Genomic DNA, 15286 nt, shown 5'->3' on the forward strand with positions numbered 1-15286 from the left:
ACATTCTGTTGCACACTCAAAGTTAGGCCTGAGGTCTTGGGGAAGTTACAGAAAAGGAAAGGTACAGCAGCTAACAAAAAAGTGTCAATGTTTGTACTGAAGTGTAGAATGGAACTACAGTTGTAGTTTAAATAGAATCATCCATCTGATATGGTTGTGGCACCAGTTTATATTGTCATTAATGTGACTGAAGAATTTAAGGAAGGTCCTATATTGTAAATATTTTGCACTTGGATACTTAAAATTTAAGTTGGATCAGTAATCAGGTAATCATGTTTCTCAAAATAGCAAAATTTTTGCTGCAGTCAACGCTTAATTTTACCTTCCTTTTGTTTTTAAATTCTAGTTTTGCCTCCAGTCTTGGTTCCAAGGCACAGTGAGTTTAACCCACAACACAGCCTTCTTGTTCAGTTTCGTAACTTGAGTCATAACGAACCTCATATGCCGCATAATGCCACATTTCCGGATTCCTTCCAACAGCCAAATAGTAATCCATTTCCAATTTCGCCAAATAGTCCGTACCCTCCATCACCAGCCAGCAGCACCTATCCTAGCTCTCCTGCCAGTTCTGGGCCAAGCAGTCCTTTCCAGCTGCCAGGTAATATGATTGTATGATTTTTTTTTTAAAAATGGGTGTTATTTCTTAATAGCAGTTCTTTTTAAACTTTGCATTGATTTTTAAAAAAATATAAAATAGAAGTGATAGAAGTGCATAACGAGTTTTGTAGAGTGTCTTTAAGTGTGTGCAAAATCCAATATAACCTTGTATCGTACAAGTTTTTGATTAAATGCAACTGCTAAAAATTAAGTGTTAAATTTGTAATGTTTTTGAAGAATGAAACTATTTTGAGGAAAGTCTTGCAATTCCATTTGATCAGGCATCAAGGTATTTTAAAATAGTGAAACTTGTATAAAAATGTCTATTTTAAGATATTTTGATATATTCCCATGATAAGTGTTGTTAAAGCAAAAAATATATAAGTTTAAGCACGCTTCTGAATTGAAAATATGTTTTAAGGTGTGATGTGTGGCGCATGCTGTTACCTGTTCCTGCAGCCTATGAAGCCTGAATGTTTGTGGAAAAATTACTAGTTTTCCTGCATCTGCAAGATTTAAGCTCTACACTCCTAGTCATTGCCACTGTTTAATCAACATCAGACTTTCAAATTCAGCCCTGTCACATTTTAAAAATGTGCTTGTTTGCTGTTTTTTGGAATTAATAATTAATGATTTTTATCAGCTTTTTCCCTAGTTGGTTATAGGTTTCCATACCAAGACTTAAAGAATTAGTGACAGCAATAGAAGAGACCTAACTTAAACTGAAAATATTGTACCATGGCACAAAATATAAAAAATGATGCAACTTCGGGGGTTTAGGAACATTCTATGATAACTTAATCTTTTTTCTGTCTTGTATCAATAATGTTTGAACTGGAGTTGAGCTGAGCTGCTGGTTTAAGATTGCATTGGAATTGGAGTAGTAATCATGGCATCTGAATTTGTTTAACAGTGACTCCCTGGGGTGTTGATAGTAGATTTGAAGATAGTAATTTAACTAACTTTTGGGTGCATTTTCTGCTGGAAATCAAGTTCAGCACTTGTAATGCAAATATTATTTGCTGCTTATCAGCCTAGTCTTTCATGTTTGGATTTTGTCCATTTTACCACAGGTTTGCTTCATTGGAACAGAAGGATTGGTGAAAAAACCTTGTTTCTAATCTTAATGATGGTGTAGTTAATGAGACAACTGAAAATAGTTGATAAAAGAATGTGCTCCCTAGGCAGTTCTGGAAAATTAATATTCTTGGTTTATTAACTTTCAAAATCAGACCATCTGTCTTGTGTATCAGTTGTATTTCTATATACTGGAGATGTTTAATGTACAGTGCCTTCAGCTTTCAGTTTAATCCTTGGTCCCATTTAGTCACGAGTAGCTAAAGTGTAGTAAAAAAAATATTGAACTCTAAATCTGCATTGCAGACCATGTGGTAAAGAAATTCGAATATTGGAAGCAATGAATGTTTGTTTAGTTGTACAACATCTGTAGGTGAGTTTTAATTAATTTGGGAATCTTGAAATTGAAATCAATGATTTAATTGCTGTACTGTAATGTATGACACTTCCAAAGTTGGCTGTAAATTTTAAAGTCCTGTGTAAAGTCTATATAGATTCAGAACCATTTGGAATTTTTCAGGGTCAAACCATCTGCTCTTGCAGGTTTACAGTAGATTATTTCCCATATTATATGTGATTCTAGTGTAGCATCCACAGGGATATAGATAATGTTAATTAATTGCAGTCCAAAAAAAAATTGCAAGATCGTATCCTCTTATTGTAGTTTCCAGAATGAAGCTGACTTTTCTCCTATATTTCGGTCTTTATCTGGACTCAAATGTGCTTCCTGCATTCTTTGCTTTTAATTTTTGTTAATTTTTAAAAAAAAATTCATAAGTAAATCTTCTGAGGCTTTGGATGTAATATTTTCTTCTTTGACTTTTTTTCATCAATGATGCTGATGTCTAGAGTGTGACAGATCTTCACAAGAAGGACTTCATATGCAAGTCAATTTGATCAGCACTGGTTGCTCTGAGTGGTTTTAAAGCTTGATTTGAGCTCTAGTATGATCCTAAGCCTTGAATGTTCTTTACACAGCTGACACCCCTCCGCCTGCTTACATGCCACCAGAAGAGCAGATAAATCAAGACAGTACACAACCTATGGATACAGGGAATGTCATGATGACCTCTAACATTCCCAATCTCCCTATTATCTCCACCAGAGGTAAGATTTCAAAATTAAGAAACTTGTAATACTGTTTTACCATTTTTCCAAGTATTCAAAGTTAAACTGGAAGAGCAGATTTTTAATGTATATATTGTATAGGTTGGGCATCATCTGTGGAGAAAGGGCACTTCAGTAGCGTAACAGTTAGGGTGGTGCTATTGCAGCTCAGGTTTCAAGAGTTCAATTTCAACACCGTCTGAAAGGAATTTGAATGTTCTCCCCTTGAATGGGTGGGTTTCCTCCTGTGCTCTGGTTTCCTCCCACATTTCATAGACCTCCCAGTTAAACTTAGAAAATCTACAGCACAATACAGGCCCTTCAGCCCACAAAGTTGTACCAAACATGTCCCTACCTTAGAAATTACTAGGCTTACCTATAGCCCTCTAATTTTCTAAGCTCTATGTACCTATCCAAAAGTCTGTTAGTAGGTTAATTGGACATTGTAAATTGCCTTGTGAGTAGACTAGGATTAAATAAGTCGGTTGCTGGGCAGCGCGGTTAGTTGAGCCGGAAGGGTCTGTTTTGTACTGTATCATGAAATAAAGTTTATTTAAAAAAAAAAAAAAAAAAAAAAATTATTTCAGAGCAATGATATGTTCTCTGTAGACAGTTCCTCAGACTTTTCTGAAGAAATGTCACCAGCCTTAAATGGCTGCTCTTTCTCTCATCCCACAGTCACTGATGGAACTGTTTCCAGCATTTTCTGTTTTTACATCAGGAAAAAGAATGTCACTGAGTGGCATCAAAGCGTTCTGAAATGTGAATATGAACACTCAAGTTGTGGTTCATATCTGTACCAGTATTCTGAAGGTATTAAAAGCTTTGAGGTCTAGCAGGCAGATTATAAGAGTTTAAGAAAGTAGACCAGTAGTAATCCCAGATCACTCCTGGTGCCAAGACTTAGTGAGTATTTGGATGAAAGGTTGTGAAATGGAACATGAGGAGAGAAGGTTTGAGATCACTAAGGCACTAAGAGCAGTTTTGGTGGGACATGTTATTCCAAGCCAATAAACTGATTATTGGGGATTTAAATCTTGGTCTATATTGGATTAATAATGATTTGAGGGGCAGAGAGATTTGAATTGTTCCAGAGGTGTTTCTCCTCTACCTTTCTCACCCTGGACTTGGTTTGAAAATACGGCAAGTCAAGTGGAGCAAGTATCAGTTATACAGATGGAAATGGGTCTTTTTGATCCGCAGACTACACACTGACCATCGAGAATACATTTACGCTAATCCTTCGCTAATTCTATTTTTTCCCTCTTATTTCCCCCAGCTTTTACCACTCAATTAGCTTCTACCACTTAGCTTTTGTTATTAGAAGATGGCACTGGTGAACTGCAGGGACTCTGCAGGCTTCAGGATTTTATACTTTGAACAATACTCTAGGGCAGGGGTGGCCAACTTTTTACATTCCATGCATCAATTTTTTTCACGCATGAGTTCAGATGCACTATACAACTCTTGTACCCCCATTCAATTCTTGTAAAAATATGTTAATATAGACATATTTATCATTTTTACATGATATATTGATTTAATATAAAACAAGATAAACTTTACTTACCTTATTGAGCTTTTAACAAATATATTTTGTATTTTGATTTCTTCCTTTTTCTTAATCACACATTCTTTCCGTAACTCAGACCCAAGTACTAGCTTCAGTTTTCCTTCAATTTCAGTCTGATGTTGTGTTTTATAGTGTCTGTTAAGATCATGTCTTCTATTATGTGAGAAAGTGTTTTCACAAACAATGCACAATGGTTTTCCTGACGGGCCCGCTATAAATAAGAACTCATTTTCCCACTGTTCATTGAATTCACGCTTACTATCACTTTCTGCTTTTCTTTTGCTCATTTTCTTTTGCACTGTGATGAGTAACTGAATGTAAAAACAAGGCTTAATTTTTGAAAAAGTACAAAACTGCAAATGTTCACAAAGGACGAATAAAGCACAACTCCATAGTACACGAGTGTCAATTGTAAACTGACTGGCAAAAACCTGCAACGCACCACTGGTACAGACGTCTGGCGTCTCAGAGTCAAACAAGTTTCAAATGTGTGTTGAACAGTTATGGAATGACTGCAGAACAAAAGTCCTCCTTTCCTAGTTTGACTCATTGAACATTTTAAAAATTGAAAACAGATTAATGTGAAAAAAGATAACATTTGCCAAAAGATGTGCACAAAATAATAAAATCGCTAAAAATAATTGCCTAGTTTTAGATTTATTCTCAGTAAAACCCATTTCTAGCTCTAAACTACTTGAATTCCTGTTAGATTTTTTTTTCGACAAATCGGCTTTTGGTTAATACTTTTTGCATGAGTAGGCTTACTTTTTTATTATTATCACTGGGGTGCAATGAGCCACTTCTAACCATCCAATGTGGCACTTTTGGCACATGCACCATAGGCTAGCCATCCCTGGGGGAGAATTTGGAGGCTGATTATCAAACCACCCACGTGCACATAGAATGTGGGAGAAAATCAGAGCACCTATAGGAAACTGTTCAGTCACCAATAACATGTAAGTTTCACATGGATAGTACTGGCAGTGAGGATTAAACTCTGATCACTAGAACTGTGTGGCAGTAGCTCAACTACTTTCATCACTGCTGCATCATCGGGAAAGAATTTGGGAGCATAGTCGTTGCAACAAGGTTGAAAAATGTTCTCAAAAGATAAGTCACTCCAAAGTAGAAATGACCAATGGAACAATCGGAAACAATTACAATAAACTGAGAGCATCATAACATGGAAAAAGTGGAATGCAAGTTTGGTTTGTGAAACTGTTTGTGGTAGGATCCCATTGGAGATGGTGAAAGCTGCGGTGCATAATATGAATATATTTTCACTCGAGAGACTATCAATTCAAGAAGATGGCTTTCCACCTTCCCAAATGTAATAACTTTGTATTTGTGTGGCAGAAATAGTAGAAGAAAGAACAAAGCAAACATTTTGCATCACATGAAGGGCAGCATGATAGAATAACGCTATTACAGTGCCAGTGAATCAGTTTTAATTCTGCTGTCTCTCTGTAAGGAGTAGTACTTTCTCCCTGTGACCGTGCGGGTTTTCTTCAGGTTCTCTGGTTTACTTCCCATATTTCATAGGTCTGTGGTTAGTCAAGTTGAGTATAATTGGGTGGTGTGGGTTATTGGGCCAGAAGGGCCTGTTGCTGTGTTACATCTATAAATAAAATTTTAAGCCCTTCATTTTAATCTGCTGCTGCTTGATTTATTTCAGATGTTCAGCCTGTTGCTTATGAGGAGCCAAAGCACTGGTGTTCCATTGTTTACTATGAGCTAAATAATCGAGTTGGAGAGGCTTTCCATGCTTCCTCTACCAGTGTTTTAGTGGATGGATTTACTGATCCATCTAACAACAAAAATCGTTTCTGTCTTGGTCTTCTTTCCAATGTAAACCGCAACTCCACCATTGAGAACACCAGGCGGCATATTGGTAAAGGTATGCTTAAATTTCAAACTTATAACTAGAAATGTCAAACAGTACAAGATTAGATTGTGTTGTCATTGGATGGAATTAGTTCCTGGCTGAGCTGAAAATTGGCAATCGTTTCCATGTATCACCTATTATAAGCTTTAATGTTTCGTGACAAATATTTTTTAAGTTCAGGTAGCTTGTGAATAGAAATGTTTAAAATGTTATTGTGTATTTTTTTTGAGTTGTTTCCTCACGTGGCAGTTTTGGCATAAAAATTGTATGCGGCTTCTTGACGAGCAAGTTTTTTTTATTGCAGAACAATTGAGGTGCTTTAGCAAAGTGACATTGTTTATTTCAGAAGTTTAGGATGATCCCTGCCCTTGTGCACAGATTTCATTATTAGTCTTTTTTCACTGTAAAATCATTGGTCAGCTGACTATTGAATGAATTTCGGCTTCTTTTGGAACAAATGGTCAACCAACCCCTTGAAGAATATCCTCTTTTTGCATCTTTGCCTTTTCTGTTTTCCTTTTTGCCCTGCATCCCCCTAGCTAAACTTTCAAGCTGCTCATTCTCATGGAAAGGTGAATCTTATGTTCAGTAACTGATAATGTAATTCTGTAATTGTAATAATCAGTGTATTTGTTTCAATAGGTGTCCACTTGTACTATGTGGGAGGTGAAGTCTACGCTGAATGTCTCAGTGACAGCAGCATTTTTGTACAGAGCAGAAATTGCAACTACCACCATGGCTTTCATCCTACCACAGTTTGTAAGATACCAAGTGGTTGCAGCCTGAAGATATTCAACAATCAAGAGTTTGCTCAGCTCTTAGCTCAATCTGTAAATCACGGCTTTGAAGCAGTTTATGAACTGACCAAGATGTGTACCATTCGCATGAGTTTTGTTAAGGTGAGGAAAGAAATGAAATATAATTTAAAAGCTTTTTGCTTAAATTAACTGTTTAAAATATTTTAGCAAAACTCATCACAGTATAATTTACTGAGTACAGTTTAAATCACTGAGCACTTTGTCAAATGGTAAAATTTAAGGCTGATTATCACCTCACTCTGTGTAAAGGATCTCAAGCTCTCTATAGTTAATACAAAATTAGTTGATACTCAGTGTCTCACCAAAACAGTTTGTTGAAAGTCTCCCACCCCAACTGCTCGACTTTTCACCATTTTCTCAGCTCTTTGTATAGTTGTCTTCATCATCTGGTCAACTTTGGTCTGCTACTTTTGTTCCCAACCATTTCTCCTGTTGAAGAGTAACTTTGTCAGAAGTCCTTTAATGATCTCATAATCAACTCCAAGCCTATCCACTCAAACATCAGGAAGTCATCTTTACTTGCACTCGGTTTTGAGAATGAAAACTGTGGTTTATTTTCTTTTACCCACCATTAGTTTGGAGACAATACAGAAGCTATGAATATTTTTGTGGGACATGAGTACTTGGAATGAAATAATGAGGAAAGAGAAATATTTGAATAAGTTTTGGCAGCGTAATTGAGGTATTGTTAGGTCATTGGTTGTTGGATGGTAGGATTAAATAGGTTTATCTTTGAATGCTTGACACTTTTTGCAGAAAGATTGGTACATCTTAAACTTAGTTTTTAAATGGACTGGATGCCTTTGACAAGCAATAATAATTAGTTGCTCCTAATCTGAATCATATAAAGCTACACAAAACAGAAAATGCTTACACCACAGAAACAGATCTACCAAGTCCACACAGGCTATTAAGCATCCATGTCTTTATTCCATTTAGTCCCTTCCTCCATTTTCTCATCCCCTCTCCTCCTCTCCCTCTCCTCCTCTCCCTCTCCTCCTCTCCCTCTCCTCCTCTCCCTCTCCTCCTCTCCCTCTCCTCCTCTCCCTCTCCTCCTCTCCCTCTCCTCCTCTCCCTCTCCTCCTCTCCCTCTCCTCCTCTCCCTCTCCTCCTCTCCCTCTCCTCCTCTCCCTCTCCTCCTCTCCCTCTCCTCCTCTCCCTCTCCTCCTCTCCCTCTCCTCCTCTCCCTCTCCTCCTCTCCCTCTCCTCCTCTCCCTCTCCTCCTCTCCCTCTCCTCCTCTCCCTCTCCTCCTCTCCCTCTCCTCCTCTCCCTCTCCTCCTCTCCCTCTCCTCCTCTCCCTCTCCTCCTCTCCCTCTCCTCCTCTCCCTCTCCTCCTCTCCCTCTCCTCCTCTCCCTCTCCTCCTCTCCCTCTCCTCCTCTCCCTCTCCTCCTCTCCCTCTCCTCCTCTCCCTCTCCTCCTCTCCCTCTCCTCCTCTCCCTCTCCTCCTCTCCCTCTCCTCCTCTCCCTCTCCTCCTCTCCCTCTCCTCCTCTCCCTCTCCTCCTCTCCCTCTCCTCCTCTCCCTCTCCTCCTCTCCCTCTCCTCCTCTCCCTCTCCTCCTCTCCCTCTCCTCCTCTCCCTCTCCTCCTCTCCCTCTCCTCCTCTCCCTCTCCTCCTCTCCCTCTCCTCCTCTCCCTCTCCTCCTCTCCCTCTCCTCCTCTCCCTCTCCTCCTCTCCCTCTCCTCCTCTCCCTCTCCTCCTCTCCCTCTCCTCCTCTCCCTCTCCTCCTCTCCCTCTCCTCCTCTCCCTCTCCTCCTCTCCCTCTCCTCCTCTCCCTCTCCTCCTCTCCCTCTCCTCCTCTCCCTCTCCTCCTCTCCCCTCTCCTCCTCTCCCTCTCCTCCTCTCCCTCTCCTCCTCTCCCTCTCCTCCTCTCCCTCTCCTCCTCTCCCTCTCCTCCTCTCCCTCTCCTCCTCTCCCTCTCCTCCTCTCCCTCTCCTCCTCTCCCTCTCCTCCTCTCCCTCTCCTCCTCTCCCTCTCCTCCTCTCCCTCTCCTCCTCTCCCTCTCCTCCTCTCCCTCTCCTCCTCTCCCTCTCCTCCTCTCCCTCTCCTCCTCTCCCTCTCCTCCTCTCCGTCCTCTGCCATACCATCAAATTTCATTTGGCTCTTCCTTAAAACCTTTAGGTGTGACACAGTAAGTTGGAGAACACGGCAGAAACCAATTGGAAACTGGGTCACCTTATTTTTGTATAGATGCTCAATTCACTATGCTTCTACCATTTGAGACATTCTAACATAACATTCCTTGAATTTTCTCACCTTGGGAAAATGAAGGCTTGAATCCCTTCATTGCTTTTTCTGGCTGAGTTCTGAAAACTCTTCAGTGGGAATGCTACTGTGTGATAATACGTTCTTAGAGTGCATTGGATGATTTTCTACTCAATTGGCACAGGATCCACTTAGCTATCTTGTCACATTGGTCCACTAACTTAATGGTTATGTTTTCTCACCAAAAGTTGTTGTCATGGCCCAAATCATTTACAAAGGAGCCACCTTGTACAAACCTACTCTGATAAATTTAACCCTGCACTACTAGATAGCTTATAACAATTCTAGTTTTCTTTCTTTCATGTGCCTATCTTTGTGTGTGTGTTGCCTTTCTATTGCCTTTCATGCTTCTCTACATAGGAAAAAATACTGTTACTTACTCAACTTTTCCTGCTAGAACATTAATATTTATATTTGATCTTTTACGCCCCTGTATTACAGCACTGACTCACAGGACTTTCTACTAGAAGGAATCAAAGCCCATGTTTTTTTGAGGTACTATGCATCTGATCCTGGAGTACACTACAATGACATGCATATAGACAAAGCTCCATTTTTTTTTAGATCTTCCTCCACTTGACTAAAGTATTTACCACTAAAGATAGAGATCCTGTTTATGGTGTATAGTAAGGCATAATATGCTCTTGATTTAAATCATGTGGAAGTAAATTGTCATTTTTTTTTCTCGTTGCCTTGTTCGAATTGTTCTCATTATGTTGTGTTTATGCATTCAGACCCCACTTAATGGTGAGGATGCGTTCCACTGAGGTGGAGTGCTGTAAACCAGTGCTATGCAGGCTCATTAAAACATTATGTAAGTGGACATTCAGAATGGTATTTCAGAGTCTTACACAATCATAGGCTTTAACTTGGTCACCTTTAGCATAGCCTCCTAGCAAGAGAGTTAACTGGTCCTTTGCAATCCTGAACCAAAATGCATGTTTCTCTTCTCGGGAGATGAAAGTGCAAGAAGGCATTCTTTTTCCAAAATAGGTAAGTATCCATCCACATTGAAGACAAGCTCGGGAGGAATTCGTCCTTTTTGATTTGACCGTCAGAGTGTTGCAGGAAAATCCTAGCTGCCTTCCTGTCTGCAGTAGCTGCTTCACCAGCGATGCATACAGGCAGTCCCCGACTTGCGAATGGCCTGCCATAAAGTCTATTATATTAAAAATTCATCGGCTCGAAGAAGGAGAACGCTGTCTGCCATTTTAAGTCGGATCAAGTTGCCGTTAACGATGTGAGTGTGTAACTTTGTATTTGGCTTAAATTTTTCTTAGCAAGATTCACCCTACACCCCTGTCCCCTTTCCAGTCAGCACAGCCCCCACTTGTCTCATTTAACCTGTTTCAGTGTGGGTGGACTTTAGGACCTGGGGGAGCTCAGCACCCGCCCCCCACGGCAGCTACTGAATCCAGTGTTTGTTCCGTTGATGGAAAACGATCACGATTGAAAATAAAGTGAAAATAATAAAGCAATCGGAAAGAGGTGAAACGCCATCTGTCATTGGAAAAGCGTCGGCTACAATTGGTCAATGATTGGAACAGTTTTAAAGGATGGATGGCATCCGTTAGTCTCAGGAGATCACGGATCTGCGCGTGGAAAGTCTTGCGCCATCGCGGTGAGGTGACGCTGGAGTGTCCTCTCCAGGGCGCAGGCCTGGGCAGGGTTTTATGGAAGACTGGCAGTTGCCCAAGCAGCAAGTCTCCCCTCTTCACACTACCGATGTTGTCCAAGGGAAAGGCAAGGGCCGATATAGCTTAGTACCAGTGAAGTTGCAGGAGTTGCCAGAGCGAGGTTGAAGACAACGTTGGACTGCATTAGGGACTTCAGCTCCGGATTTGTCCTCCGGGTTTACTCCTGAAGCCTTTCCCATAAGTTGGTATGACCGCAAGGCAGTGGAGGTTTGAAATCAGAGTTTTCCCTCTCTTAGATGGACAGTCTTCCCAGGCTGATGAGCTCCATCTACGTTATCCTCTATTTTAAAGGATGAAGTGAGCATAATGGAGAATGTGAAAGGCCCTGCCCCAATGAAAACTACAATTATTACTAAGCAATGCAATGGTTTAATTATTGAAATACATATGTTTCTTAAGTGTTTTATATGCATAAAAAGGTAAAATATATACTAAAACAAATGGTTGACTAGCTGATGCTAAATAATACCGGATGTACCTGTTTCCAACTTGCATACAAATCTGATTTAAAGATGGACTCAGGAACAGAACTCGTTTGTAACCCGGGGACTGCCTGTATACTATGGAGGTTACAGAGCTGTTTAAATCTATCAAACCAACCTACGCTGGCTGTGAATGTTACCAATGTATCATCTTCTTGAATATGATTGAAGATGCTTCTTGCTGTTTCCATTATTATCAGCTGGCTTAGGGGCATGTTGTCTTTGGTCATCCGCCCATACATTCAGACTATTTTCCTTTTTTTTTCATGCAAATGGCTCCTTGAACGAGTCACCTTTGATAACTTTTGAGGTGGTTGTTGCAGAAACCTTTACCTTGTCTGCATTTTAAAATATTTGTTCTAGTTGTCAATGTAGTCAATTTCAAAGAAGTGCCAACATCAACCTGATGTTCACGAGCTTCCAAATGCATCCATTCTACATCCATTCTAATGCTTTTCCTAGACAGATGTACTTCCCTCACTGGAAATTGCAAGCCATTTTCCAAAAAATGGTTGGAAAAAAATGGAGTAAATTAGTGAGCTGGCAGAAATGTTTACACATGAGGTGGAGGTGGATGGTGAGCTAATATGTGATTGGCTGCGAGTGTTTCAGAGCACATGTAAAGTGCTCTTATTGCCTGATTGAATGTTTATTGTAGTGGTGGCTGCTTTTGAAAAGTTTTAGATGTCTAGAATGAATTTTTGTCATTTAAAAAAAATTTCAATAAATAACTGCATTGTAACAAATCAGTGCTATGCAGGGACTTGAGTGTAACTATTTTATAACTAATTTGTCCTCTTGGACCAATATTTCCTTTTTAGTCTAGTAATGTTTATGTTACTATTCCTCATTTCTACAGGGTTGGGGTGCAGAATACCACCGCCAAGATGTAACCAGCACACCATGTTGGATAGAAATTCATCTTCATGGTCCACTTCAGTGGCTGGACAAAGTTCTTACCCAGATGGGCTCTCCTCATAATCCAATCTCCTCTGTATCTTAACAGTGAATTATGATCAGTAGGGTTGTGGAAAACACCAGAGGGAGGAAATTTTATTTAAACTGGACACTGTGAAAGATATACTGGAAGAACAATAAGAAAACTTAAATGGCAATCTTTAAGATTTTATGACCAATCATTGTTTTGCCATACAAATACATTGAGTGGTATTTATAGTTTTTTTGCCATCTGCTAAATGCAGCTGTTAATGTTAAAATACTGTTGATGAATGTTACTTAGAACCTTTGTGATGCTTTAAATCTGAATGCTTCAACATATTGCTTTGCTGTGAAGTCCAACTGTATTGAGCTGTATATACATTTTAGGTGATTAATTATGGGCAGTAAAAATGACATCTTAAGTTGTAGCCTGATAATGCTAACAAGATGTTTCAATTATGTTAGCATCTTATGAAAATGATTTTTTTTTAAAAAAAAAATAGATCATGGTTATACTACTCCAGGGAAGCTAACTATCAGTTGAGATTCTGGTGAGCTGAGAAGTTTCTCCATGTGGCACACTTTTTCTTGCATTTGCCAAAATGAATATGGTAGTTTTTTTTCAGAAAACGCAAGCCTGTTCTGAGCATTGTATTTGAAACATTGAGCTGCCTGTAGAAAAGCATTTCCATTTGTCATCTTATAGATGTATATTGCATCCAGTGTTGGGACGAGTCTTAAATTTTGTATTGTATATTCATGAGCTTGGAGTTGAATCATAGTATGTAGAACCTTCTGGTCCAACAGACGTTGTAGTGAGCTTATATGTAGTTAATGCAGATGGTCTTTGTTGGGCTACTATAGGCATTACTGATCCTTAAAACTAGGGAAACTACTGGTGATCACAAGGATACAGTTTATAGTCCAGTGTGTAGTCATAGCAGCAGGACTGTCCATAAGTACAAGCATTTCTGTTGCTGTAGAGGTGGAGACTACTGTCACATTTGCATGCATTAAAACCTTTCATATTTTAATTCATTCTCGTCTGTCGATTCCTAATGATAGGTAATGTAAGAGAGCATTGAAATTCATTTTGTCAGATTCTTCTCTGTAGCTTAAGTCAAATGAGCAACAGTCTGATTTGGAATTTATGTATCACATATGCTAGAATTTATCTTTCAGCAGTGCCTATCTGATGTCAAGCTATTTACACAAATTGTAGTTTAGGAAAGTCGATTGTTATCAATAATGCTTCTGTTAATTTCATCTGAATCTACACTTCATCTGCTCATAACTTTGACATTTCATTAAAGAGCAGCATAAACAAAAAAGAGAAAACCTTCATATTACAGGTAAAGTAATTTTATTTATTTTTTTGGAGGGGGGGGGGGGTTGATCTGTGTTTCATTGGCAGGCCAGCATTTATTCCCATCTATTATTGGTGAGCTGTTGTCTTGAACTGCTGCTGTCCTTCTGGTGAAGGAACTCCCACAGCATTATCGAGTAGTGAGTGCCAAGATTTCAGTGGTGAAAGGCCGACATTATATGGTGGTGGATTGCAGGTGGTGTTTTTTTTTCTGTGTCTGCTTCCCTTACTGGTGATAGTTTGGAGTCTGGGTATTCCCGTCAGAAGTAATATTTCCCACAGTAGATGAATGCTGCAGGCAGGAACTCGGCATAAAATGTGTTTCCTTCAGGTGCTGGGTCTTTATAAAGCTACATATAGCTCTTTCTAATTTGTATGATTAATATTTGCTGTAATTGTAGCTTGATGTGCTTGAACTCACGATTATTGGCAGTGAAACTTTTCAATAGTATAAATTGGTAAATCTTTACATAATGAGTTAATGAATTCAATGTATGTGTCCAAATTGTATTTTTGTTGCTATTTTGTTTAGTTTATGATCAGAATTTATAAAGTTTCTTCTGTAAACTACCAACTCCTGGATAAAGTTTAGTTTCAATAGGGAGTTAGTAACTTTTAAAATAGAGAAATTGTTTCTGCATCTTAATCTCCCTTTCTCTTGGGGATCCACATGTATGAAACAAATGCTGAATAGGATATAACAGCGTTAATGTAAAAGTGGTGAATGATAAACTGGATGAGATATTCTACTCTGCTAAAGTTAGCCTTTGTTTAAAGAGAAAAGAAACATTGGAAAACATGGCCAATTACCTGCTATTTTCCTAATGCACCTTGTGCTCTTCAGCACCATTTTCCCCTATAATAAAACTTCCTTAAAGTTGGGACTTGTTCAAAGGTTGATAAATGAGACTGACCATATCCTAATTATAATTTGGCCATTGCCTTCTGATACTTTTGACTGACTTTTTACTTTGCTTCTGATTTCAATTGGCAGTACATATTGCTTTCATGCTCATAAACATTTGCAATTTTAAATATGCAAACCTGTTACAAGGCTTTATTTTGCATAACTTGGGAAAATTTGAAGATGTTTGAGTCCATACAGCGTAGAAATATGTGTACTGTCAGAATTCCTTTAATAAAGATAATGCATTTGCCTGTTAATGGTGTTTTATTTTGTGAAATACGGGTTATTTGGTAGTTTAAAGTTGGATAATTTAATTTCCTAACAGTTTGAATATAAAAATCAGCCAGTAGAGAATGGATTGAACCACACGATTTAAGGCTCAGATTTGAATGGTTGCATTATGTTACTATGTATACATAGGATGCATTTAAATCATGTATTTGAATATTTATAAAATTAAGCTTTTATGTGCATGTTACTGGTATCAGCACTTAAGAAAAACAATATGCATGCAGTTGGGAAATTGTCCTTGGATCCCATTACACCTAGTTTCAATTAAATGTATTCTTATTA

At 38.9% G+C, this 15286-nt stretch overlaps 1 protein-coding gene across 1 annotated transcript in view; it reads left to right on the forward strand.

The window, feature by feature from the left end:
• Nucleotides 1-14970, forward strand: part of LOC140739304 (mothers against decapentaplegic homolog 5) — a 45658-nt gene extending 30688 nt beyond the window's left edge. Inside the window, exons 3-7 of the mRNA XM_073067471.1 lie at nt 347-598; nt 2653-2781; nt 6030-6251; nt 6882-7138; nt 12361-14970. Of these exons, the coding sequence (XP_072923572.1) occupies nt 347-598; nt 2653-2781; nt 6030-6251; nt 6882-7138; nt 12361-12504 (1004 nt within the window). The 3' untranslated portion in view covers nt 12505-14970. The remainder of the gene's footprint in view (nt 1-346; nt 599-2652; nt 2782-6029; nt 6252-6881; nt 7139-12360) is intronic.
• The last annotated feature ends 316 nt before the right edge of the window (nt 14971-15286 follow it).

This window comes from Hemitrygon akajei, chromosome 15 (assembly GCF_048418815.1).
Source record: "Hemitrygon akajei chromosome 15, sHemAka1.3, whole genome shotgun sequence".
In the NCBI taxonomy this organism is placed as follows: domain Eukaryota; kingdom Metazoa; phylum Chordata; class Chondrichthyes; order Myliobatiformes; family Dasyatidae; genus Hemitrygon; species Hemitrygon akajei.